This window comes from Podarcis muralis, chromosome 13, assembly GCF_964188315.1.
Source record: "Podarcis muralis chromosome 13, rPodMur119.hap1.1, whole genome shotgun sequence".
Lineage (NCBI taxonomy): Eukaryota > Metazoa > Chordata > Lepidosauria > Squamata > Lacertidae > Podarcis > Podarcis muralis.
The window spans coordinates 55,359,625-55,385,621 of record NC_135667.1 but is presented as its reverse complement, the minus strand read 5'-3'; the positions used below and the strand labels follow the sequence as shown (position 1 = coordinate 55,385,621).

Below are 25,997 nucleotides of genomic sequence, written 5' to 3'. Positions count from 1 at the left end.
GGAAAGAGGAAGCACTTTCCCCGCCCGCCTAGGAAGCCGACGCTCTTCGACCCAGGGCGAATGGGGCGGGGCCGGAAGTGACGAAACTGGGAGGCGACGCGGCCGGGGATGAGAAGGGCGGGAATTTCGACTTTGGAGGCTGGAAGGCGGAAGGAAGTGGCGAGAGAATCCCGGAGAAGCCCCGGCCTCTCTCTCGGTCGAGGTGAGCCCCCCCCCCCACCATACAAATGGAAAGAAATAATAAATGGCCAATAATAATAATAATAATAATAATAATAATAATAATAATATACCGTTGTTGTCGGGAGCTGGTGGTTGCTTTGTTTTATCTATCTATCTATCTATCTATCTATCTATCTATCTATTTATCTGTCATCACTAAATTTGCATGCCTCCCTTGACCCAAAGATCACAGGGCGGCTCACAACATGAAAACACAGAATATATATAAAAAAAGCATAAAGGAAGGCGAGGATTCCCCCCCCCCATTTCGATAAAGCAGTTCAAATTACCTGTCTAACAAATTAACCCAGAAAGCTTAACGTTATTGTCTTAACACAAGCGATATTTCGGTAATATAGATGATAGCATCTCTATTATTGTGGGGAAAGTCACATGACATGTATTGCCTGAACGCAGCTAGCCTAAATTTTTCATAACGATGCCATTGGTATTCAGGTTGCTTTGCTACTTCTAGACTACTCGTCAATCACATTTTTGGGGGGGTGTTGTACCTTTGTGTGCAAAAATTACATCTCATGAATCACATACAAGAGGAAACAGAGGGCAGAGGAGATAGCTCCATATAGTTTTTCTATTTCTGTTATGTGATCAGTTATTTACTACCTTGCAGACATATTCCTCAGATTGAACATTGCAATTCTACCATCATTTTCTACGTATTTATTATCACAGTTGCTTTGACGTGAATGATATAAATTTGATAGAATTGACACTAGGGTAGAAGGGGAAAATGAGCACTACACTAAACCAATATTTTTACAGTTGACAATAAGGATCTTCCAGATCTTAGATATAGTATAACGTCTATTTATTTTTCCAGTTAGGTTTCTATGAAATGGACAAAGCTGCAGGTGACTTAAAACTGGCTCTTCACAATGGATGTGAATCCTTGCAGATACATGTAGAAGTTCATCAAAAATCAAACAGGTTGGTGTAAAAATTTCCATTTCAGAAAGCCCCTTTCATCCTCACTTGCAGCAGAATGTCATGTGCTGCAGCAGGGTGGGGGACAAACAATAAGTCCCAGAAGCTGACTAGACATGGTGGGGCTCAAAACCATGTGTAGATCTCATCCACACTGTATAAAAGGTTTAGAAAAAACAGCCTTATTTCTTAATGAAGTTGTTGCAAGTTCTGTGAGTTGCCTTATACAGATCATTGGTCCATCTAGCCCCCAACACTCCAAGATAACTTTCAGAGATACTGAAAATTGCACATAGGACCTTCATGCAACGTAAATGATCTGCCACAGAACTTTGCTATCTCCCGCATTCTAAAGTTTAAGGAAATCGTATTTTCAGGAGGAGAATCAGTTACGTTGGTAACTTTTGTTACTTTTGTATACTTGTGGCTAAAAAGCATATTTTCACCTGTGCCCATGTGGCTGATGGCAGGGGACCTTTCCTCTGTACAGTTACAGTGAAGCTTAGTGCATGAGGTTTAGGCAGGCAGATTTTGTTTTATTTTTTCCTCTTTCTGCAGGCCCTTCAGCTGAGAGCAGCTTGCTCAATCCCTTTGTAGGATACCATAATCAAGAGTGTGATGGTTTGCTCCTGGGCATACTTTTCACAGCCTCTGAGTGGGTGGGGTCTCCTTGCACCAGGTCTTTTCTAGCTGTAACGGTTATGCCTGAAGTTATGATGTTTTTCTCTTTTACCCAGCACTGCAAAGAAAGAGGATATCAAACTGGGTGTTTTAAAACTACTAGAAAGGCATCCTGTGGTCTTTGGTGATTACAAATGGACTGAGTTTGATGATTATTTCCTGACAAATAATGTGCAGTCCATTGCAGTTGTGGACACAGAGCTGAAGTTGAAGGAAAGACAGGTATTACCTTATGGCTTACCTTATTCAAAACTTATGGGGTGTGTGGAAGGCTGCAGCTTGTTACTATTAAATACAATCATGAAAGTGGAAGTAACATCCACTACAATTGCTGTTAAGTGCATTTGTTTGGATCATGAATGCTTTCTGCAATCCAAATTCCCCTGTATTGTTGTTTCCCCTTTTCCAACTGCTACTTGCATGTATAGATGAGGGCTTATTTGCTATAATTCATGGCAAGTTTAGTTAGACTAGCCCAGGCTCCTTTGAAAACTACCTCAGACAATTTTTACCACCACTTGAGAAACTGGACACATTACCTTGCTTTAATAAAAGTTATCTTAAAAGATGTATCCAGATTGCTTGCCAGAGAGTTCTCATGTGGTTTTTCCTCTTCATTACAGGCAATTAATCTGAGTAAGTGCAGCCTTTCCATTCACATTTTTCATCTTTGTGAAGAAGGGCCCAGTGCTGAAAATCTGGAGGCAGAGGATGAGAATATTGTTGCGGCTAATCACTGGGTGTTACCAGCAGGTATTTTAAAATTATTTATAGTTTTTAAGATTGTCCTGATGGGGTTGGAACAGCATAGGATTAGAATGTACTAGTCAAGAGGAAGTAGAAGGATGGTTTGATTATTTATGTGGGCAGGGACAGATTTAGATTAAAACTGTGATGGGAGCAAGCAAGAAATTGAAAACTGCATAGAACACTAAATTAGAGTTCACTGGTCCTGCCACTTACTTGTAATGGGGGTTTGAGCCCCATGTTGGGCAAAAGACTCCTGCATTACGGGGGTTGGACTAGATCAGGGGGTGGCAAGGTTTATCTCGCCTGGGTTGGTTCACTCCAGCGGAGATCCCTCCGTGGGCCAGATTGCGGGCGTGTGTGAGTATGCACACCCACGTTTTCCGGCGTCTGAGCACATGCGCGCAGGGACTCGCCGAGTGGGCGGCTTGGTTCGGGGGCAGCTTGTGGGCCAGTTAAACGACCCCTGTGGGCCGCCCCTGTGGGTAGGTTGCCTACCCCGGACTAGATTATCCTAGTGGTCCCTTCCAACTTTATGATTCTACAGTTGCAGCTATGCATGAAAATAAATGAAGAGCGAGAGGAGTCCTAGATCTCACACAAACTTCCCAGAGCCCAGTAAGCAAGGTGGAGGGCTCAAAAAGCTCTTTCCATAACTTGACTCCAATTTACAGGTGATTAGATTGCAGATGGGGAATCTTTGGCCATGCTGGCTGGGGCCGATGGGAGCTGGAGTCCAGCAACATTTGGAAGGGAACAGGTCCCACACCAAGGTTGAAATGCATCATGTTGTCTTAAATGGAATAAGAAATATTATGTGATCCTGTGTATGTGTGTTCATAAGTATGTTCAGTGCAAAGAATGCAGCACTGCAGCACCACCAAAGTTGGTGTAATTCATTAAGTAGCAAATGGGTTGTTGGGTTTAAAAATGATATTTTGCAAAACCACACGTTGGAAATGATGTATAATGGTTCTATGTTTCAGCTGAATTCCATGGTCTATGGGAGAGCCTTATTTATGATGCTGAGATAAAATCAGATGTAAGTTGAAAGTATTAAGTTTTTATCTGGGATATAAACGGTTCTTCATTGTAAACTTTCACTGCACTAGATGAATTGTCCACTCTTACTCAGGCTTGTGTCAAGTTCAGAAGCAGTTTGTTTGTTTTTTATAATTTTTTAAAATTAGTTTTCAACTACAGTCCAATAATAGTCTCATTATAACAGTACCAATTTATAATAACCAATCATTCAAATACCCAGTTATATAATTTAGATAAAGTGACCCCCCTGCACGCTAGATTTGATGGTTTGATGATTTTCTTTATTTCTGCATTCCAAAATCTTATTAATTTCATTTACATTCTGGTCATAATAATAATCCCTTATACAACAACTGCAATATTCATAGTTTCTATTTGTGTTGACACATTAAATGATTTATAAAACTACAAGTTAGGAACTCAAACTATATCCTTGTTCTTCCTGTGTGGCAATTATTCCGTCTGTGGTGTTTCTTCGTGTCCTTGTAAGATGTTATATCTTTCTTTCCCCCGATTGTTGCTGTTATCCGTCATGCCTTAGGCAGTGCTGATATCCTATTGTTGTTCCAGAAATGTCTCCGTCGCTCCATCCCATGCTTCGTTGTTTTGCAACTTTAACAGCTGCAAAAGTCACTCTATCCCAGTAGATAATGTTTTCACCATTTTTCCTCTCAGCCTGGGAAGAAGAGCGGTCTGTCGAACTGTAGATGACTCAGTAAAGAACCTTATCCGTTCCTTTGCAGTTCACAAACTCCTTTCATCCTTCCTTCCAACTGAAGATATATGAGCAATTATATTTCCAATTAAATTAAATTCCAAGTTCTCTTAGCATTACTCAGTCCACTCCATAAATAATAAAAGATGGGGAAGAGTCAGCTCTAAGTTTCCATCGTAAACCTTTTGCAAAATACCGCTCCCTCCATTTTTCCTTTTCTTACACGTACAGTTCCGTTTGATGCTATATTACATATTTATAATCCAATTTCTTCCATCCTTGCTTATACAAATATAATCTGAACTAACATTCAGAGGAGCGTTGCCAAATCATAAATGTAGAGAATAAAACTTTAAATAAAGAAACCGTAGGCTCCACTCCCACACCTTTTGCACCAGATGAGGTCTTATCTCAAGTTCAAACCTTAAAGTCCTTGCAGTTGGTTTGTTCTGCAGTTTGTGATCTCATCTCTTATAGCATGCCCCTGTACTTTAGTTCAATTAAGCTCTGATTAATAGGAGAACCTCTGCTTCTTAATGGAGGTGTCAGAGGGTTTTCAGCAGGCAAAGTGCTTTTGCATTGGGCACCTCCTTGCTCCCTGCATCCAATGCTGGAGTGAGAGGCAGGTACAGAGATGAACTGCGAGTGAAGCCTATTCCCTGGAGGGAATTTGCAAGGATAATTACCCTCAATAACCCTTCTTTTTTCTTTGCCAACAATCTCCCACTGTCATGGAGGCTGCCTCCGTTAAGGCAGAGTGGAACCGGAAGCCAGGTTCAGAAGCAGTTTAGATTGGTTTGGTTTGGACTGCAAGGAGTGACCACAAGGAGTTTTGCAGTTTTCAGTGCCATTTTTGGTTAACTGCAGCTTGTCATTTTGTCCAAACCAGGACAGAAATTTCCCTACCACCATAGAAAATGAGCTTATCACACCTGCATGTGATAGATAATCCACCCATTTAAAAAACAAAAATGTGATTGGCAAATACAGCTTTAAGGGCTGCTCCTGGGAAAACTGCTTCTTTTCCTGGACCACTTTTGTTATTTAGTTGCATTTCCTCTCCTTGTTTCTTTCTCTTCTGATTCTATGGATCTTAAATTTCTCCAAGCTGCTTGTAGTGGGGCTATTTATGTACAGATTGCTCTGGGATTTTGCATGGCTTCTGTACACATAGGTTTATGCAAATGAGAAATATAAGTAATTTTGCGTAATTCCTAAACATTCTCGCTGTTTGTTGAGGATTTATGCTTCCTTTAAAGGTAAAGGTAAAGGTACCCCTGCCTGTACGGGCCAGTCTTGCCAGACTCTAGGGTTGTGCGCTCATCTCACTCTATAGGCCGGGAGCCAGCGCTGTCCGCAGACACTTCCGGGTCACGTGGCCAGCGTGACAAAGCTGCATCTGGCGAGCCAGCGCAGCACACGGAACGCCGTTTACCTTCCCGCTAGTAAGCGGTATCTATTTATCTACTTGCACTTTTAAGGGTGCTTTCGAACTGCTAGGTTGGCAGGCGCTGGGACCGAACGACGGGAGCGCACCCTGCCGCGGGGATTCGAACCGCCGACCATGCGATCGGCAAGTACTAGGCACTGAGGTTTTACCCACAGCGCCACCCGCGTCCCTAGATGCTTCCTTTAGGGTCCCCATTAGTTTTAAACACCTGTAGATTGCATTTAAGGAGTTTCCAAAAGTATCCTCACCTGTCCTGTTCTGTCCCCTCTCCATCTCTGCTGTAATAGTCAGTGTTCCTGTACCACTTGGAAATAGTCCCTTGGTCTCCATATATTAATCTATCATCTTGAGGGCTGGAGTAGCTAACAGTGCAATGCTCTCTCTGTATGCAGGTATAGGATCACAGTTTAAAGTTGCACTATTGATGGGAAGTGTGAAAAGCAGGATGTCCAGGTGGCAGTGGGGATGCTGAGCAAATTAATAAGTTATGCTTTTGTTTTAAATTTTGTGCTACCCATAAGTTGACTAGTAGAAAACTTTGCAGGCTAGCAACTTTTTACTGGCTGGAAAGCGAGACTTGAGTATGGAATCTCTATCTTCTTACTAGCCTGTCCGCTGTTTAGACTCCTACATAGCTGGGCATGGATCCCACAGCATTAACATAGCAACGGAACAATATTTTTGTTATGCACAAGTTAATTGATTAGGTATATTGGTTCAAAGTGTCCAACTTGTTTGCTGGTGTGCAGGAAAATGTCTTTCAAGATCCTTACACAGTTAATCATGGTAAATGAGAAATTGCCTGTGACTCTTTCAAGGAACAAAGTCTTCTGAACATGATTGTTTTCCGAATGGGATGCAATACTGCATTAATATTTCAACAGACTGTTTTAGGAATGTCTTCCAGAATAGACACAAGATATTAACAGCAAACAAAAAACAAAACAAATAGTGGAAATGAATGTTTGTGCAAGGATTATGTAAATATATTGGAATTTCCAGAGGTAGCAGGATATCTGACAAATTTCACAGCTATAGGTGTTAGTTTTTATTGCCTACTGATCTTGAAAGTCTTTTGTTATTTGCCTACAAATACAATACTGGGTTCTGATGTTCCAACGTGGTGGTTACTGTTCACACCTCCTTTTTGCCATCATTGAGAAAATAGAGTGCTTCATTTTAAAAACAACAACTGAATACTTCAGTTATAATGTGGAATTATATTTCTCTCCCCACACCCCTTTCTCTCTCTCTCTCTGCTCAATTAGCTATTAGATTATGTGACTACAACATTACTGTTCTCTGACAGAAATGTCAACAGCAACTTGATATCGTGGAATAGAGTTGTTCTGCTGCATGGTAAAGTTTAAATTTTACTGTTTTATACAGGGCTGAAGTACTTATAACCTTTATATAGCACCCTTAAAGTGTTGAAAGTACTTCATGTGTCTTGGCCTCATTCGTATGTGACACATAGCCGTGGTTTACTTTAGCCATGGTTTGTGGTTGTTGAACCAAACCACAAGTTAGTGTATATTTTAATGTATGAAAGGGGTCTTAAAATACTAGACAGTTTCATCAAACATATGAAGCATGCAAAGGCCAAAACCTCACTTTAGTTGGAGATGATGATTAAACTTTTTAGCCCCTGCCTTTTTTTTGGGGGGGGGGGGGCTAAAAGTAACTCAAAGCAACTTACAAAATTAGGTATGTGTTCAATACTTAAGTTTTCTGTACTTTAACTGCAGGTCCTCCAGGAACTGGTAAAACTTCGTTATGTAAAGCACTGGCCCAGAAGCTGACTATTAGACTTTCTCATAGGTAATTCAGATAATTGTTTGGTATCTTAAAAATTAAAATAGTACCTAGTCTAAGAGCTCTGCTTTTCAAAAGTAGACTATTCCTGTGCTATGCAGCTCCTTTTCATTTTCCTGTGACTTGCAGGAGAGAATTTTCCAGCGGATTGTTCCTCGGACATCTTCCCTCTGTTTTGTGCCTCCTCACTGGCAAGATGAACTCTTGGGTGGAAGAAATTAAAAGCAATGCTATACATTTGTATTAGAAAGTGAGAAAATATTATGTCCCAAAGTAATTGAAATAACTTAGCTATTGAAATTCTAAATTATTTAACAAATAATGATAAGTTGAGCACTTTTTATAATGACAAGTTGAGCGCGTTTTCAGTGGGGATCTGAGCACATACTTAGGTGCTTGCAGCTTTAATGGGAAAGTTAACGGGCTGGATCATGCTGCGTGAACTTAGATTTCACCAGGGTCCTTGGGGAAACATAGGAAGTTGTCCTGTGCCGTCAGAGCATTTGTTCGCCTCACTCAGCATTCTTGACAGTGACTCCCCAGCATTGCAGACTCCCCGCCCTGCCTGCAGATGCCACTGAGGACTGACCCAGGGACCGTCTGCAAGTGGAGCATCAAGCTGCAGCTCTTGCCCTCGACTTAATTTCACTTTCTGCAGGGTTATCACTGCACTCCTGGACTTTTCCCTTTGAGCTATATGAGCACCAGCAGCATTAATGATTCTCCTGCTTTTACTGAGGTGATTTTTCACTTAAATTTTAGATATCGCTATGGACAGCTGATAGAGATAAACAGCCATAGCCTCTTCTCCAAGTGGTTTTCTGAGGTAAGTATTTATGCAACATTCTTAGCGGTTTTGTGATTCGGAGAATGTTTCTTGCCTATGCAGTGGTTTAATGATGCTGTCGAATTGTCCAGTAGCTAGGGTTCTTATGCTGTGTTTTAGCACATGGTTCTTTTTACTTTTTGGTGTATCCATGAACCTGATGCAGAGAAAATAATGTTCTCCAGTACAGCCCTTTAGACAAAATGAAGTGGATTGTGGAGATTGTACAAAAAGGGAGCTACCTCATGCGACAATGCACAGTAAGAAAAATTGCAGAGGCTTAATGTGGAGTGAATGGCTAGCCCTCCTTTTAGCACAGGAACCCTGTCCTTTCTCCAGCCTTCTGCTTCTTGCACCACCAGGATATCTCTGCAACATGTACTTGGTCTATTGCAGCAATTGACAACCTTTTAGGCCACATTTGGATTTCTGAGAAAGTGCCATGGATACTACTCCCTCTAGTCGCTGCTCTTCCCCTTCCCTCGCTTGGATCAGGCCTCTCTGAGAGACAGAAAACATGCACACACAACACTTTTTTAAAAAAAACACCCCACATTTCTAAATATATTGACAAAGTTGTGTCAAAGTATATAAAGCAAAATTATTACTGTATTTTTCGCTCTATAAGACGCACCAGACCATAAGACGCACCTAGTTTTTGGAGGAGGAAAACAAGAAAAAAAATATTCTGAATCTCAGAAGCCAGAAGAGGGATTGCTGCACAGTGAAAGGAGCAATTCCTCTTGCAGTTCTGGCTTCTGTGAAAGCTGCGCAGCCTGCATTCGCTCCATAAGACGCACACACATTTCCCCTTACTTTTTAGGAGGGAAAAAGTGAGTCTTATAGAGCAAAAAATACGGTAATTATAACAGATATGCAATGATTTTGCATTGCTTAGATTGGTGACCATGAGTAAAATGTATTTTGTATCAGTAAACAATAAGTATTTATAGGAATTTTTAGGAAGGGGGTGAGGAAAAGAAGAAGGAAGAAAATAAAATGTGTACTTCATGCACGCCAACTGTGCTGTAAGCTTTGGGTTCTGTTCTACCATATACCTCATTATTTGTGTAATCAATAAAGACACATTGGGCTACATAAAAATTCTCATGTTTCTTTTGACCTCTTGCTTCTTTAATTTTTGCGACAATTTTTCCAGTAACACTGTTTGGCAACTTGCTGGTCCATGAGTAACAACTGTAACGATTTCCATGTCCTGACAATAATTGTTCTTGCAGTGGTTAATAGATGTATTATGAGTTCGTTGTTCTAATTTGCAACATTCCATGACTCTACAAGTTCAGTAGTGCTAGTCAGGGGGTCTGCCTGCCTTGTAATCAAAGGTATTTCCATAAATACAAGGGATCTGTGTAAAGCCTGGATCCAATAGAACTACTCTGAATCCTGAAAAGCACATAGAGCTGAAAAAGGAAGTGGGAAAGAGTGTCCGCCTTCCAGCTTCCTTTGGTGCTATGTTCTTTTCCCGGAAGAAAAAGTTAACAGCCTTCACCACCTAATATCTGGTGAGAGAGAGGTTTTATGGCTGATCCCTGATTGTCTAAGACTGCAATTCTGTACTTGCTCACCTGGGAATAAGTCCAACTGAACACAGTGGATTGTGGTGCTAGAAGAGGAACAAGGCAGGACACCTGTCTTGCCTTCTCCTAAAACCTCAGAGAAGGAACTACAATGGGAACAAATCAGCAACTCTGCTTGATGCTCCCTGTTAGCAAAAAAATGTTTGTTCATTCTAAACCAGATGGGGGGCACTGTGTGTGCAGTCTCACCTGCAAATTCCATGAGCATCCTCTGCCGCCTAGGCTTCGTGGAGGCCCCATCTGCCTCGTGGCCCTGCGGCCTGCTAGAATGTTAACACCCCTTTTCAGGTTCTCCATCATCCCCACCAAGGGAGGTCGAGCCGACAGGTCAAGAACAGTTCTGTTTCTGCTGCCGCTATAGCTGTTGTGGCGGCAGCAGCAAGTGCCCATGTTTGGTCACCAGAGGTGATGGGGAAAGTGCCAAATTGCAGAAAGGAATGCATTATTTTATACACATCCATTTTCCCCCCTCAGAGTGGCAAACTGGTTACCAAAATGTTCCAGAAGATTCAAGAATTAATTGATGACAAAGATGCCCTTGTATTTGTACTGATCGATGAGGTAAGGCCACAGCATCATTTTAAATGTTAAAACATTGGCTGCATTACATTTCTGGGTCATGGTGGGAGATAAAATGACAAGAGGGGCAATTTTGATTGGCAAGAAGATTATCATATTTTAGCATAACTTATTTTTAGTCCCTTTTTACATTTATGATAATGGTGTTTGAGAGTTGCTGTAGTTTAGGAAAGTCCTCAATGTGACTGATTGAGTTGTTTTGCATGGATGCCTCCTGAATGTAGGACAGAGTAGCTGTACACACATTAAATACATGTGCTACTGTGATTACTGTTCCTAAAAATCTGAGAGAGAGATACTTTTGTTTGTTTGTTTAAGGTGGAAAGTCTCACAGCAGCACGTAGTGCTTTTCGGGCAGGGACAGAACCTTCTGATGCCATCCGGGTTGTAAATGCAGTCTTGACACAAATCGATCAGATCAAAAGGTAACAAGCTACATTTATAACTTTTTCTGGAAGGGTATAAATTGCCTAGGAACAACTAAAAGGCACAAAAGCAAAGGAGCTTCTTTACAAGATCTGATCAGTAGATCCTAATAAGGCAAAGTTTATATCCGCCCATCTGGGATAAAATATGATCAGATGATATTTGCCATTCTTACAGGATAATTGCTCCATCCAGGTTCCATTGGAAAGCGTCCAGATTAATTTGTCCAGTTTTGAGTGGGTCCTTTTAGTTGTTGAGGCAGTAGGTATCCCCACAACACTGATGTGCAGTCCTAAACCTCAGCTTTCACCTTTTAGATTCAAAGTACGTTCTTAGCTATTGTAGTCGCAGAGTGGCATGGCAAAAATTTCAGATTAAATCCTTCAGGTTCCGTCACCAGCCATGTACCCAAGAGGCTATCAATGCAAATGTAACTGACAGTGGAAACCTTCAAGTGTTGAACCTATGAAATGAGTGTTACAACATCTGTGTGTGTTTCTTAAAGGTATCCTAATGTAGTTATCTTGACGACCTCAAATATCACGGAGAAAATTGATATGGCCTTTGTGGACAGAGCTGATATCAAGCAATACATTGGCCCACCTTCTGCTGAAGCAGTGTTCAAAATCTATCTTTCTTGCTTGGAGGAACTAATGAAGGTAAACTCTCAGAAGCTCTTATCATCCACATTGTATCAAATCCTTACAGGCACGACTAGCATCCTAGAATTCCAACAAAACATTAGAACGTGGGCCCTCACAGTAAAACGCTGTGTATGTGTGAGACTGTTAGGATATAGTTCCGTTCCACCTTTAGAACAGATGTGTGGATTGTTGTATGTCACATGTCTGTTTACTTCCAGCACAGTCTGCTGGGGACTTCCGTTGTATATTGCTTTTGTTATGCTGCTGTTTGCTTAGACACGAAGGGAAGCAGACATGTTTTCCCTTTGTTCCTGACGCCTGTAAATATGCTTACATATGCCTCTGCCCGCCACTTCCGTTGTGAAAAGTTATTCACTCTGCTGATTAGAGCGTGCTCAGTCTCTGAAGGCTTCTGAGGCTGGAGTTGCTGATAGATGCTGTTCTGAGAACCGGAGTTCGCCCGGCTGCTGGCCGGTGGCTGGAGCCAGCTGGGGCCTGCCAAATGGCAGACCCATCCCAACAGAGACTTCAAAGCCCTCTTTGCTCAAGCAGGAGCCAGCCCCAAGTCAGTGCAGAGGGGGGTGTTGGTGCCTCCTCTAGCAAGTGACAGTGTGGTCAGGCTGGCTCTGGCTTTCCCCTGGCTGTGAGAGAAGGTGCGGTTTGCTGAGCTGTCCGATTGGGTACCCAGGCTTTCTCCACCTCCCATCCAGCTATAAAGGGAGGGCTATCTTGTGATCACCTGCCACCTTCTGAGGGAAGGAGGAGAAAAGGACTGGGCAGCTGCTGAAGCTCAGTAGAGCCATGGGGAAAATCCTAGGGGCGTCTCAACTCTCTCCCTTTTTCTCAGTCCTGGAATAGGGAAGTCATTGTTCCCTTTGAATGAGCAACCTGACCCTTAAAGGAAATGGAACACATTCCTTCTCTTCCCTCCACCCCACATGAGCCCAGAGCATCTGTTTCATAGCAGAGGGAGGGAGGCATGAGCAGTTCGTTTCTGCCACTTTTCAGGGTTTTAAAAACCTTTTGGTGTGTGTTTTTTTTAAAAAAACCTGTTTCTCCATACCTTGGTGTTTGCATACCTTGGGTATGTTTGTCCCTATTGTTGCTTTTCTGCTTACAGATGTTTGATTATCGTTGTTCCGTCATTTACCTCTGAATGCTCATTATGTTACTTACCTGCGCTAGATATTGGTGAGCTGCTAGTAGACAGCATGTGGGGAGTTTTTAAAATAAAAAATGTAATTTGTTTTTGGGTTGTAACCAGGGCCCCCAAGGTGGTATACAAAACATTCAAACAAACCAGGTTGAGAAAAAGAACAAAGAGTGTGTGTGTGTGTGTGTGTGTGTGTGTGTGTGTGTGTAAGCAAAACTCTGAGGAGTGGAATAACCTCCACAATCTGCAAATCATTAAGAGCTGTGTGGAATAGACATTGTTTTTACTTCCCACCTGAAGGTGAACCCAGGTGAGGCCAGTCTCACCTCCCTTGGGAGGGAGTTCCAGTTGGAGTGAGGCTGTGTGTTCCCCCCAACCTTTGTTATGTTTTGAGTAGTAATGCACTTGTGAGATTTATACATTTCTTACAGATAAGATCTTTTTCCTCCCAAGTGCCAGATAATATATCCTCGACAGCAGCTGCTGACACTCCGTGAGCTGGAGGTGATCGGTTATTTAGACAGTGATGTGTCGAAACTGAGTCTCATATTGAGAGAAATTTCAAGGTAGGATTCCTGGTTTCATTTAATCTGTCTTTTAATTTTACCCTCACAAGTAAAGTGAAGGTTGTGGTTCTTCACTTACTCTCCCATGAAATCAAATGCTTGTGTTTTCAGAATACAGGCCAAAGTGAGAAATTCTCCTCTGCTGTTTCTTGATGGATCTATGCAGGTTTAGTACTTTTGGTGGGGGGTAAATTAAGCAAATAATGTTGCTTCTAATAGGGTAATAAAATTCCCTGATTTTTAATGAGCTTTTTGCTAGAGGAAAAACTATTATAACTTAGTGCAGCACTGAAAATGCAAGTGCTTATGGCAAGTATGAATTGTGTCCAGGTGACCCAGAAGGGGGAAGCCTTTCCAAAGGGAAATTAACTGGTCATCTTCTTCCACCTGTGGTCAACATAGGTATGTGGGCCACTGCATTTTATGGTCTAGGACAGGCTTCCTCAACCTTGGCCCGCCAGATGTTTTGGGACTACAACTCCCATGATCCGTAGCTAGCAGGACCAGTGGTCAGGGATGATGGGAATTGTAGTCTCAAAACATCTGGAGGGCCGAGGTTGAAGAAGCCTGGTCTAGGAGCTTCTGTGATCTAAGGCTAGTTCTGTCCTTTTTCTTGATATTTCATCACTCTGTTTCTCAGGGAATGTAGAATTGTTTTGTGGTCATTGAATAACTTTCTGAAAATACAGGTAATTAATAAACGTTCAATAGTGAACAAGAGTTGCTGCGCTTTATCTGCAAAATGCCTTTCCTTGTCACAAAGTAAATTGCAAGAATAACAAAAGGAAGACATTTTTTCTTTTTAAAAAGTAAACCAGCTTTTCATGTCAAATATATCAAGACACGTACCTACAAAAAGCATGGAAGAAGTCATCCTGGTTCTGGACAAGGCTTAGAACTCCTCCACACTCCCAACGTCTAAATATCAGCAAACAGGGATATTTCTGTAGGAAAACCGAGTTCCCACCTGCAGTCTGAACAAGTACAGTCTATCTCCTCATCTGCTCTTTGTGAGAACTAGGTCTAAGGGAGACTCAATTCTGAACCCCACAGCTGCTGACTACCAACAACAAGAGATGCTGTAGAAATTACCAGTCTTGTATCCTAATTTTGCTATTCGTAGCACACTTGGCACTTCCTTATGGGCTTGTATTTGTGAACGTGAGCCTGATGCCTCTCCTGCTTCTGTTTTAATACAGGAAAAGTGAAGGACTTAGCGGCCGTGTTTTAAGGAAACTTCCTTTTCTGGCACATGCACTTTACATTCAGGTAAGGCCCTGCTCCTTGTTCTTGTTACTGCAGGGGCGGGCTGTGGTCGCTTGCTGGCTTCCTCTGACCCAGGGATTTGGTGCCAACGGCACCTACTCTTTGTTGACCCATTTCAGGCTTCTGTATATGCCTTTTGGAACTTGCTCTCATGTATTTATTGCCCATGGGCTTTCCCCCAGTTTTGATGGAATTTAGCAATTCACCTTCTGCTTGTAAAATGCTGATGCCATGGGGCCAGTCCCTCCCTCTCTTATGTGATGGATGCACTTACCTTGACACTGGTTTTACTTTTATTTTTTATTCTAGTCACCTAACGTCACAACGACAGCTTTCCTTCAAGCCTTGTCACTTGTGGTGGACAAGCAATTTGAAGAAAGAGCAAAACTTGCAGACTGCGTTTGACATTCTCCTCCCTCCTCCAGTGCTTGACTGAGTAGAACACTTCCATTAGTTACTCTGTTGTATTGTCTTTCTGCATGATTGTTAGGACTTATTAAGGAACCTGTAAAAACCTGAATAAGAAGTAGGGAAATGTATAGTTTTTTCAATGATATGTTTCCAAGTGCAGTTTAGGCATAGAGACTTTATATACATTGAAGAGCTTTACAGTATTTCATTTGAGCTGTAAACCTGATTAATTCCTAAAAATGACTATCTTTGTCACTGTTCATGTACATTTTTTAAAGCTGTATCGGAAATTCTGCACTTTATGTATCTGTAATTTGTATCATTTTCTGGTATTTTTCTGAACTAGAATATTGTCAAGAAAATTTAAAAAAAAAATACTGCCGAAACAGATGTGCTGATTATGGGTGAGATCCAGCTTAGTCTTTCAGTCCGTTCTTTTGACCCACAAGATGAAATTCAGTGCAAGTAAAGTACATTAAAAGCACAGAGACTAATAGGTCAGATCATAAGACTAGGCATGCTTCTGACTTTTGTCTAATACACATTGATCTCTGATCCTGACCACCTCAGACAGAAACTTGGCAACGGCCAAAGTCACACTGGGAATCTTATCGTCTAGTAGGAACTTGGCACAGAATTGGGCAGATTTACTTGGTAGATTTGCCATTAGTGGATTAATCAGATGTTGCCGGGCCTGGTTCTATAGTCTGCAGGACAGGAGAATGTTCTTCATGCATTCTGCTTCCTGATTAGCACATGCGAAATACGGGACACCAGCAAATCTACCTCACAGCATTTCAGCGGGAAACACATTAAGTCTTAGTAAAAGTCTATGATAATTGGCAACTGATCCAGCTTAGTCTGAGTGGGAATCTGCCTGCACAACGGGGCTTCTCCTCCCAGCTGCAGCCCCCCTCCTCCCCAAAAACAAGAACCCTGGAGCAGATTCTGGGCCTGTGTGGTGGTGGGGGGGGAGAAGAGAAACGGGGGGTGACGTGCGAATGGGCAAGCATCTTTGGGTGTCACCACCCCTAAGGCTTCCATATTAGGCTCAAATAGTCGCTCTCTGGTGCTGAGCAACAATTGTCCCTGAGCAAACACAGAAGCCTTGTGAAATGGATATAGGAAACACCCCCATTCCCCTGTGCTATTCAGTCTGCCACAATTTAACAATGATTGATATAAAAGTGTATAGGATCACTAGTATAATTACTGGGCAGACTTGGAGCCCTTTATCTTTCATCAGGTGAAAATGAAATGCCTGTTTCCGATAGGCAGAGTGTAAATGTTCATATTGGAAAAATGATCACGTTGGTTCTTCGTTTACATATTTAACCCAGTGTATCTGGTACAGGCAGGGATTTGGTTTAGAGAATAACAGTAGGGCTAGCATGTATTTGTATTCACACAATATTAATGCCAATCTAGTTGGTGTTTACAGGAAGCCTTACTATTTACATTTTTTAAGAAATTAAATTCCGATTTATTTATTTTTAGAAAAATCCAATTTAAATCTGACTTTCATCCACCTTGTCAGACACAGACCCTTTAGCCTTAGGCTTAGGGCTTGTCCCTTCTCCCAGCTTCCAATCCTGTATGAGTTTCTTAGCATTGAGGCAGAAGAAGCACAGCTCATCCCAACAGCTTTGTAATAGTCACGTGCAGCTACCCTTCTCGAGGCTCCTGGTCGCCTTCACATTGCTCCACAAGTAGAAACTCCATCACAAGGCCTGATCCTCTATCCCAGTCCACATTTTCTGAGTCGTGACTATGTGGTGTTAAGGAATCAGAATAGGCGGTGTGCTCATTTAGGTAATTCAGGAACAATCATAACTACCCAGTAGGTAGAATAAGATGCGCTATAGTGTGTGGAGTTAGGTGAGTTCCCCGGGATGCGAAGACAAACTCCAGTGGATGGAGTGGAAGAGACTAATTCAGGGTCCAACGGTCAAGAAGACGGTTTCTGTACGTGCTGTAGAGGGAAATAAAGGGCAGGTGAGGTTCATCTACCTGGGAAAGGAGCCCATCTATTTAATTTTTTTTGAATTTGCATTTTATTTATTTCTTAACATTCTTATATTACATCCGTAAACATTGTCATATTACATCTCCAGTAGACATATTCAGAGTAATACAAGAAATATTATAAATCTGCTGGAATACCTGGATTTAAGAATAGATAAGCCGGCTGTTTTAATGGCAGTGGACGCGGGGAAAGCCTTTGACAATGTATCCTGGAAGTTTATGAAGGGTATGTTGCAACAGGGAGCCCATCTAGGAGAAGGAAAACCACCCTCATCCTCCCCTGCCTTGTGAGATATCTTCGGGAGAAGAAAAGGCTAAGGAGTAAACTCTACACAAAAACAGAGCAGAGTCCCTAAGATGGTGGGATGGCGCCTCGTACACTCCCACAGCCAAGCTGGTGCCAAATGTATTGCTCTGCTTTCCATTGGACCACATTAGCGAGGCTAAGAGGGAGGTCTTGATGTCTGGGCAGCCCAGGGACCTCCACACACACTGCCAGACTTGCACCCCAAGGAGGACAGTTCTGTGCTGTTAGCACAGCAGTTTGACTTCACCCCCGGAGGTGCACTCCATTGTCTCTTGAGACAGACAGATGCCAACAAGTGTGTGGATAATGTCTGTGGCATGATGTCAGCTCCATACATTTTTATTTCGGCAAATCAAAAGTACATTAAGTTTCCTTCAAGGAGGTCTATCAAAGGACTTACTTCAAATGCGCTGAAGAGGCGAGTGTTATCTGAGTCATTTGCTCCTTCTGATGGTGAGTTTTCTGAGGGCAACATGACCTCACCTGCAGCAGGGCTTTTTTAAAGCAGGAACTGAAAAAACCTCAGGTGGGCTCCATTGCCATTATAAGAGGCCAAGGGAGGTATTTGTGGTGAGTTCCAGCACCTCTATTTCTAGAAAAATAGCACTGACCTGCAGTGATATAAAGCTTGCCCTCTCGAAATTGGAATCTAAGTGATAAACTCTATTTGTTATCGATGAGTCACTTTCTCTTAACTATCATCTCTACAACATGAGTGCTGCAGTTCAGGATCCCGTTGGAAAACCTTTAATAAAGAGATGCCTCCAGAACAAACCTTTCCCAGATGGCTGCTTTTCCAACAACTTCTGGATAGTTAGCCCTCAAAAATGGGGAGGGTGGGCGGCCTGGACTGTTATTCTATGTTCCAGTCATTTGGCGTGGTACCCTTGACAACAGCCAACTTGGCTCCTTACCTCTCAGTTGTTTTTTGGGTAATCTGAGGTGCCACCCCAACCAGCCCACCTGGACCCAAAGGATTACAGTTTAAATACAAGAGAGAAAGGGTGTGTGACCTTAAACACAAAAAGAGTGTGTGACCTAGTTTTGAAAACCATGGTCATGGTATGATGAAGAGCAGTGCTTTTTTTCGGGGGGGACGGGACGTAGGGGTACGCATGCCCCTAAATATTTTGTGAATCTAATGGGAGAAAAAACCTAAAAATTTAATTTTTGTTTAGTTTCTTCTCTAGCACGGTGATTTGTCAGTTCCATTGCTACCCCCAATGGCAGCCTCATTTCCTGTCACAGTCTTTCCTCAGTCTCAGATGGAATGAGAGTACCCCTAAACATTTTTTTTAGAAAAAAGCACTGATTAAGAGGACAACTATTGGGTAAGGATCCAACAAACTCTTTAAAGAATGAGCTGGTTTGGCCAAGAAGAATGTGGAAACTGAGTTCGTGTGTGCTGAAATTTGGTATATACACTAGGTTATAACTTTTCAACCTCATGTTCCTGTAGCTTAGATGAACTTTTGCCTAAAAACAAAGGAATGAACTGTCATTTCCAAAGCTTTCAAAAAAGTCCCCCCAAAATCAATAAATCAATTTTTGTATATATGTAACTGTATAATGTAATATGCATAGTACAGTACGTATTATAATATAGGAAAAATAGATATTGCAAATTTTCTAATACAGTACTTGAATACTGTTTTGTACATTGTCCATCACTTCTTATTGCTTAGAATAAATTGAGGTTGCAGTTTGCCTCTATTTCTGCTGCAAGCACCATAAAGTTCCCGCATCGCTTTGATTGCGCATTCTTTCTATAGACCAATATTTGGATTCTTCTAGAACATTCTAAACCGTTTTATGAAGTTCCAGACAGCTGTAAAAGTTCTAAACAGTTCCATAAAGTTTTTAAAAGTGCTAATACTTAGGAGTAACATTACAGATACAGTGATTCCAACTTTTCATTTCGCGGTGACCTTTCTTCACAACTGAGAAGTATTAGTCCTCTAGTTAGTGTTTCTAAGCAAAAGTTCATCCCTTTATGATACAGGAAACCTTTTTTTTAAAAAAGTCAAAAAGTTATAACCCTAATATACACAAACCCAAAGTTCCTGAATTCTCCTTTTATTGCCACAATTTATAGCCTTCCGTTGTGCAAGGCAGCTGTCCCCTGCCCGCTGTAAATGTTCAGACACACTTAGGTAATTTCCAGATTCCTCTGCTACCAAAGAGTACACAGCACATTAATAGTTAAACCTGTTTTTTCCATCCATGCAGTAAGGGAGGCTGAAGCTTTGGCAGCCCAAACACATTGCTCACTTATTTTCCACTTACGGAAAAATATTTTTTCCTGCTTGTAGCCACTAGGTGGCAGGTGCCCACTGAATAAGAGACAATTGCCAGAGAATGTGAAGTCTGTTGGAAACTGAGAATGTTGAGGCTTTGTTTTTTTCTGTCTGCTGTGAAGTGACTCAGTTATTGCACTGCACCACTCATTCCTTCGACATTTTGAACACTGTCTGTCTGGCCAAGAGGCACTTAATGTTTCATTATTAGGGGTTCAAGAAACCCGCTTCACACTTTTAAAAAGCGAAGCACTCCTCATTATGCAAAGGCTCGTTTTTACAAACACACAGACGGAGGCAGCTAAAAGCATCAGTAAAAGCTATAACTGCAAGATGGATAAAAACACAACAAAGATACAGTCAAGACTAAAACATCATTACTTAGAAGAAGAAGAACCCAGAAAGATAAGCCACCAGAAGCAGTAAAAACCAAAGTTCACCCAAATCATTAAGAATGGAAGGATTTCCTTTAAAAGATGGGACAAGGCAGAACATCAGAAGTCTCTGCATTCCCACCGAAAAAGCCCGAGAGAGAGAGAGCAGTGCAAGGGCAACACCCCTTGAAATTCACGTTGAACCCACTAGCAGTATTGCTGGGTGGCACCTTAGGAGAACATAGAATCATAGACTTGGAAGGGGCCCCGAGGGACATCTAGTCCAACCCCCCGCAATGCAGAAGGTGCATTGTCTTCCAGATGTTGAGATCCAGCCCCCAGCCCCCGTTCCTGAATATTGGCTGAGGTTGATTTACACGCAAGCCCACATTTTCAATACTACAGTGGATAGACAGAATGATAACAAGAGAAGCATTTGCCTTTTCAGGTTGTGAAGAAGCAGTCGGCTGTTACTTCAACAAGTACTATGGTCTCAGTGAAAGTTTGGAAAGTGAACTCCACCAGCTGCCTGAGCCAAAATAATTGATTAATGTCGGCCTATGCAAAGTTTGAGCCTCTGCAGGATAAGGGGAGGCCAGAAATGCTTTGGATTATATCAACTCAGGACAAGCATAAAAACCGAAGGGAACAGCTGAAATTGACGTCATCCGGACACCTTCTGCTCTGCTCAAATTGGTGATTTGGGTTAGCATTGTGGGTGGCACAATTATTACTGTGTTAAAATTCAGTTCCACTGAGCTGACCCTCTCTGCTACTTTCCTGCCTCTTGTTATTTTGGCAATTTCTACACTGCTTAAGATAAAGAAATATCTCTTTAAGTGTTGCTTAGCAAAGTACGGTAAAACAACAAATGTGAGCAGAAATACAATACAGCCATTCATGCACATTATGAATCAAGGCTAATATGAATCCCTTCTTCTGACACATTTCCCCATTCAGCACCTTGCAGTCTCCTAGCTCTTGCCCTGAACTCCACCTCAGCTCTCACCCCAGCACACCTTACATGCCAAGATGGATATTTGTCCCAAGAGAGAGGCTACTGTGGGAACCCTCTTCTGGGGCCATGATCCATAGGAGGATTTGCTTGGGACCATGCTCTATGTGTTGAGAGCTGCTGTGATGTAGTGGTTAAAAGTGCTGGATTAGGACCTGGGAGACCAGGGTTCAAATCCCCACTCAGCTGCCATGAAGCTCCCTGGGTGACACCTTGGGCCAGTCATAGAATCATGGAATTGTAGAGTTGGAAGGGACCCTGAGGGTCATCTAGTCCAACCCCCTGCGACGCAGGAATTTGGTTCTCAGCCTGACTGACCTCACAGGGTTGTTGTGGGGATTAAATGAGGAGGGGGAGGACCATGTACATGCCATCTTGAGCTCCTTCAGGGAAAAGGTGATATATAAAGGCAATAAGTAATTGTGTGTGAATGTGCATTTCAAGGAGGGCTAAGCAACCCAAGCTCTGATCAGACCTCCAGATTAATTCTGTTAAATAGCAAATTAAAAACAGATGCATTTTGTTAAATAACCGTCAAGCGTGTCAAATGCCTCTCAGTGTTTAAAGGAATTGTATAATGTAAAATTTCCCTTTTCCACTAGGAGGATTTAAACATGAAGAAACTCTTTCTGGGTTGCAACTTGGCAACTCTCCTGTCCAAAAAAAATATTCAGTGCTTGAAACAGGAAAATAAAAAATTAAGTTGGCTCTTTCTCTGCATTGAAGATATGTTAGGATCTTTATTTTTTTAATGCCTTTTCCTGACCTTTGACCCTGGACTTCCTGAAAACCTTCTCCCCTGTGTATTGTAGTCATGATTCTTCCATTCCTAGTAAGCAAAGTTCTTCTCCCCTCACTACATTCTTGTTTAGATTTGTATATGCGATTTTTTTCCTGGCGGTTGGGAGGGGGATGAAGGGAATAAGTAAAGCAATGCTGGACATTTTAATTAGGGGTGTGTCACAGATTTGGACAAATCCTGGAATGAAAACCCCCAATGTGGGTCACTTTGAGAGATTGTGGGCTTGTCTGAGCTGAAATGAAATCACTTTTCATTTTTCCAAAACAGGGTGTAGATTTGAACCCTGAACTGAACTCAGACTGAATCTTGAACTTTTCTGAAATTCTGAAGAGGGGTCTGAACCAATTCTTGTGGTTGGCTCACACCCCTAGTTTTAAAGCGCTTCCTTCCAGTTAACAGATTTTTTCTTCTTTGGGTAGGGGTACAAAGGGAGTACTGTTTGCTTCTTACATTTGTACTGGATTAAAAAAAAAAAGATTCAGCTGTAAGAAGTGGAAACTATATAAGTAAATATTTCCATCTAACGTTGCAGAACTGAAAATACTAAGAAGCTCTAACTGGGTCAATGCAAATTCACCACGGAGCCTCTTTGAACTGCGGTTGTGGAATTCTCTGCTATAGGATGTCCTAATTGCCCACCAACATAGATGTATTCATGTGGGGTATTAGACAACTTCACAGAGTAGATCTCTCAATAGCTATTAGCCACAACAGCCCAATAGACCTTGAACCCAGGGGCATTATGCCTCTGAATGCCATAATGCCTCTCAATGTCTGGTCAGGGTTTGCAAGATGCTGGACAAGAAGGTTCCTTAGTCTGATCCAGCCAGGATCTGCTTATGGCGACTAAGATAATGAGCATGAAACACTTTCTGAACTCTCTTAGAATGCAGACCCTCCAAGTGTCCCTATTTTCCAGAGACGTCCCTGATTTAGAGAAGCTGTCTAGGTTTCAGATTTGATGCCAGAATGTCCCGCTTTTCCTTAGGATGTCCCTATTTTCATTGGAGAAATGCTGGAGGGTATGGAGTTATCCGATTCCCAAGCCGTCTGAAGGCAATCCTGTATAGGGAAGGTTTTTTTAAAATGTTCAGTGTTTTATTATGTTTTTTTATATGTTGGAAGCTGTCCAGAGTGGCTGGGGCAACCCACTCAGATGTGTGGGCTATAAATAGTAAAATTATCATTGTGGAATGGGACGTCCCTATTTCCATCGGAGAAATGTTGGAAGGTATGAGAATGGCACCCCAAAATGCTACTGTTGTGGCTGCAAGCATATTCTTTGAGAGTAGAGATAGCAATTTCTGATTCCACATATAGGAATTCAAATGCCAAAAGCTTTTTCGGTGAGCAGCAAGTATCCAGTTAATTGGTCTGATGAACAAGAATATGAGTTGATTTTTTGATGATGAGAACACTTTCTGGATAAAAAGAAAGGGTTAGGAAATCTAGCCTGGCAAGAGGGGTAGCGACTTAATCGAGGGATGATGTTTATTACTCCAAGGGGCTTTGTGTAGGAGTGGTAACATTTGTTCTGCCTCCCTCTGCTCTCTCAGGGATGCAAAACTTTGAAATGTTGGGTTAGTGCCCATGAGAACCACGGCAGCAGCCATGCCCCCAAAGGACAGCCGGCAGCCTTAACCTGTTGCCAGTTATTACTGGGTTTTTGTTTGCAGATGCACAAATTATGTGTGATATGCATTAATACCTCTGAAATTTAACACTCACTAAACAAAGCTTTCACACGCACAAACAATTCACTTTTGGGAGCTTGAAGTTAATGCAGCTGTTTGAGTTTTCTTACAGCCAGAGGAACCTAAGTTTGGTATAAAATATGGACATTAGCTGGAGATGTGCTATTCTATAAAATAAAATAGGGTTATAAAATCAATTTTAACACAACAAAATTATTATGGATAAAATTATTCTATAACATTTTAAAACCCTGTTAATTACCTCTGTGATTTTGCTGTTGGTTTTATTTTTACTTAGGAAAGACACTAACTGCAAACATTTCTTCACTATTTGACCTGTGAAAGTAAAAGAATTAAAAAAAATCATTAATTTTAAAAATGAAAGCAATTCACTCCCATTTTCCACAGTCCCCCATGCCAGTGGCTACAGGCATAGAATCACTCCTTAGTTAGGAATCATTCCACTGTGAACAGTTGAATAAGCTCGGCTGAATAAAAGTTCGATTCACACAAGGCCAGCCCACCCGTGAGGCAAGGTGAGGGACTGCCTCTGGTGGCAAGATCTACAGGGGCAGCAGATCTCAGTGTAGATCTTTATTCCCCCTTTGTTCCTTATGTAGATCCTCACCTACCCTTTCTTCCCTGGAGAGGAGGGGAGCTATATATGTTTATTTTAAGATTGCCCAGGTCAGAAAGTTTACCCCAGATTTTGGTTTCAAATATTTAGCATGTGACATTAAATAAGCTTGGTAATGTACGTAGTTCCAAATTCGAAATACCAAATCCTCCTTCTTTAATTTGTACTTGCATTTTTAGTAATGATATTCTTGGAATTGAAGAACCCTGCAGACATTTCCTAAACAAAAAGTTTATTTCTGGAAAGCATTTTTTTCCAGATATTACACACAACAACAGACATTGGGATTAATGGAAGTATGTTCATTGCTGTCAATGGATCTGTGTATATCTAACATTGGATATCGCCCTTTCTTTCTTTCTTGTTTATCTATTCTACCTGTGTTTGGTTGAATGCTCTTAGAAATCTCTTGCAACCAGCAGTCGGGAAATTTTCAAGTGGCAGCCTGGTAAGTAGCTAGTTCTTGCTTATAGATAGTGAAAGGGTGGTTCTGAATGGTTCTAAATTAGTTGCTTCAGAGAGTGGCCTTTCCCAAAGTGGTCAGTGCTCAAATTAAAGGTTAGAGACTGCTGCAATTACCCAGGCATCCATTTTCCTTCTGTGAAACAGTTGTGTATTTTTAAAACTTTATTTTTATTTTTCAAATACGAAATAACAATGGCTGCTTCCAGACCCATTTGTTGTGGGATGTGTGCTCCTCATGCACGCTTCTCATGGTGCCCACACAACAAAGTTGTCATCAAAATGCCAGCTCTTACTTCCGCCCTCTCCCCCCAGTTTAATCTGGATTTAGCCTTTTCGGGGTCTGGGTGTGTGGATTTGCTTCTAGATGGGGCTTAATATTGTAAAGGGTTTTTAAAAATGTCACAAACAGGCTGTTGGCAACAGGTTTTTTTAACACGTCATGTGGATGCTACAAAAACAAGTAAACCCATGCCCGCCTGAGGAGAATTCATCTCACAACAAACACCCAATATTGCACAGTAATAAAATATTATAAAGGGCAAAACAAATACTTTAACACAATAACCGTTCCCTTTCAAATAACACGATAAAAAATATATATGTACAGAAATGCAGATCAGAAGCATGCCAAACCTGGCATATTGGGAACTTCAGTATATTCCCGGAAAGCTGACAAAATCATTAACACATCAGCTGGAGTAATTTTTCCTCTGCTTACTTCAGTTGAACAGGTAAGTTTTCTCATCGCCAAAATATGCCGGCATGTGTCTTGAAGCAAGTTCTGCAGGGCTTCCAGCAAGAGATTGGATGCATCTCACAAGGACAAAGAGGAATATGCTTGGCAGGTGTTTTGCACACCTGGATGGGAGGACTTTGAATTAAATCCTGCAGGGGGAGACCCTTGAAATCCTAGAAGAGAGAATGATACCATATATACAGGGGCCAGTGAGTGAAGCCAGGAGAACTATGAGAATGCACTACTATGGCTGCCATACGTCCAGGATTTCAAAGGCGGAATTGATGTCCAAGGGAGAGCATTTGAAAGGTGGCGCTTTGTCCTGGATCTTAGGCAAGTCATATGGCAACCCTAACATTACAATATGCATGGAAAAACCAGTAAAGGAGAAGTCAGGATGTAAATCCCATTGTCTCTACACCAATGTGCAGAGAATGGGCAATAAACAGGAAGAAGATGATATCTTGACTTATGCAAGAAGGCAAGCATGATTTAAGAGGCATAACTGAAACATGGTGGGGTGAAATTCATGTCTAGAATATAAGGATTATGTCACA

General features: G+C 41.7%; 1 protein-coding gene and 2 long non-coding RNA genes across 4 annotated transcripts; 2 read left to right on the top strand and 1 right to left on the bottom strand.

Moving 5' to 3' along the window:
• The first annotated feature begins 57 nt into the window (after positions 1-57).
• Positions 58-15,478, top strand: TRIP13 (thyroid hormone receptor interactor 13). 2 transcript variants are annotated; one of them, XM_028701923.2, is made up of 14 exons: positions 58-202; positions 1,068-1,170; positions 1,905-2,070; positions 2,472-2,601; positions 3,582-3,637; positions 7,073-7,163; positions 7,553-7,625; positions 8,382-8,445; positions 10,518-10,604; positions 10,941-11,047; positions 11,554-11,707; positions 13,299-13,411; positions 14,611-14,680; positions 14,987-15,478. In XM_028701923.2, exons 1-14 carry the CDS (start codon positions 109-111, stop codon positions 15,080-15,082), a joined length of 1,404 nt encoding a protein of 467 aa, XP_028557756.2. In that variant the 5' UTR covers positions 58-108; the 3' UTR covers positions 15,083-15,478. The 2 variants fall into 2 exon arrangements, with proteins under 2 accessions (XP_028557756.2, XP_028557757.2); XM_028701924.2 differs by having other exon boundaries at positions 62-202; positions 1,064-1,170.
• A 762-nt stretch (positions 15,479-16,240) lies between these two features.
• On the top strand, positions 16,241-17,127 carry LOC144325172 (uncharacterized). Its single transcript, XR_013390499.1, has 2 exons — positions 16,241-16,797; positions 16,933-17,127. It is a non-coding gene; the product is annotated as an uncharacterized LOC144325172 (long non-coding RNA).
• On the bottom strand, positions 16,940-25,981 carry LOC144325171 (uncharacterized). Its single transcript, XR_013390498.1, has 3 exons — positions 25,423-25,981; positions 23,865-23,938; positions 16,940-17,060 (listed from the first exon to the last, which is right to left on the bottom strand). It is a non-coding gene; the product is annotated as an uncharacterized LOC144325171 (long non-coding RNA).
• Positions 25,982-25,997: the final 16 nt, after the last annotated feature.

Bases quoted from the DNA above. Each gene is read 5' to 3' on its own strand.
- TRIP13 (XM_028701923.2), top strand. From the start codon at position 109: ATGAGAAGGGCGGGAATTTCGACTTTGGAGGCTGGAAGGCGGAAGGAA. The intron at 1,171-1,904 runs GTTGGTGTAAAA...TCTTTTACCCAG, and splicing joins GTTCATCAAAAATCAAACAG to CACTGCAAAGAAAGAGGATA. The intron at 11,048-11,553 runs GTAACAAGCTAC...TGTTTCTTAAAG, and splicing joins CAAATCGATCAGATCAAAAG to GTATCCTAATGTAGTTATCT.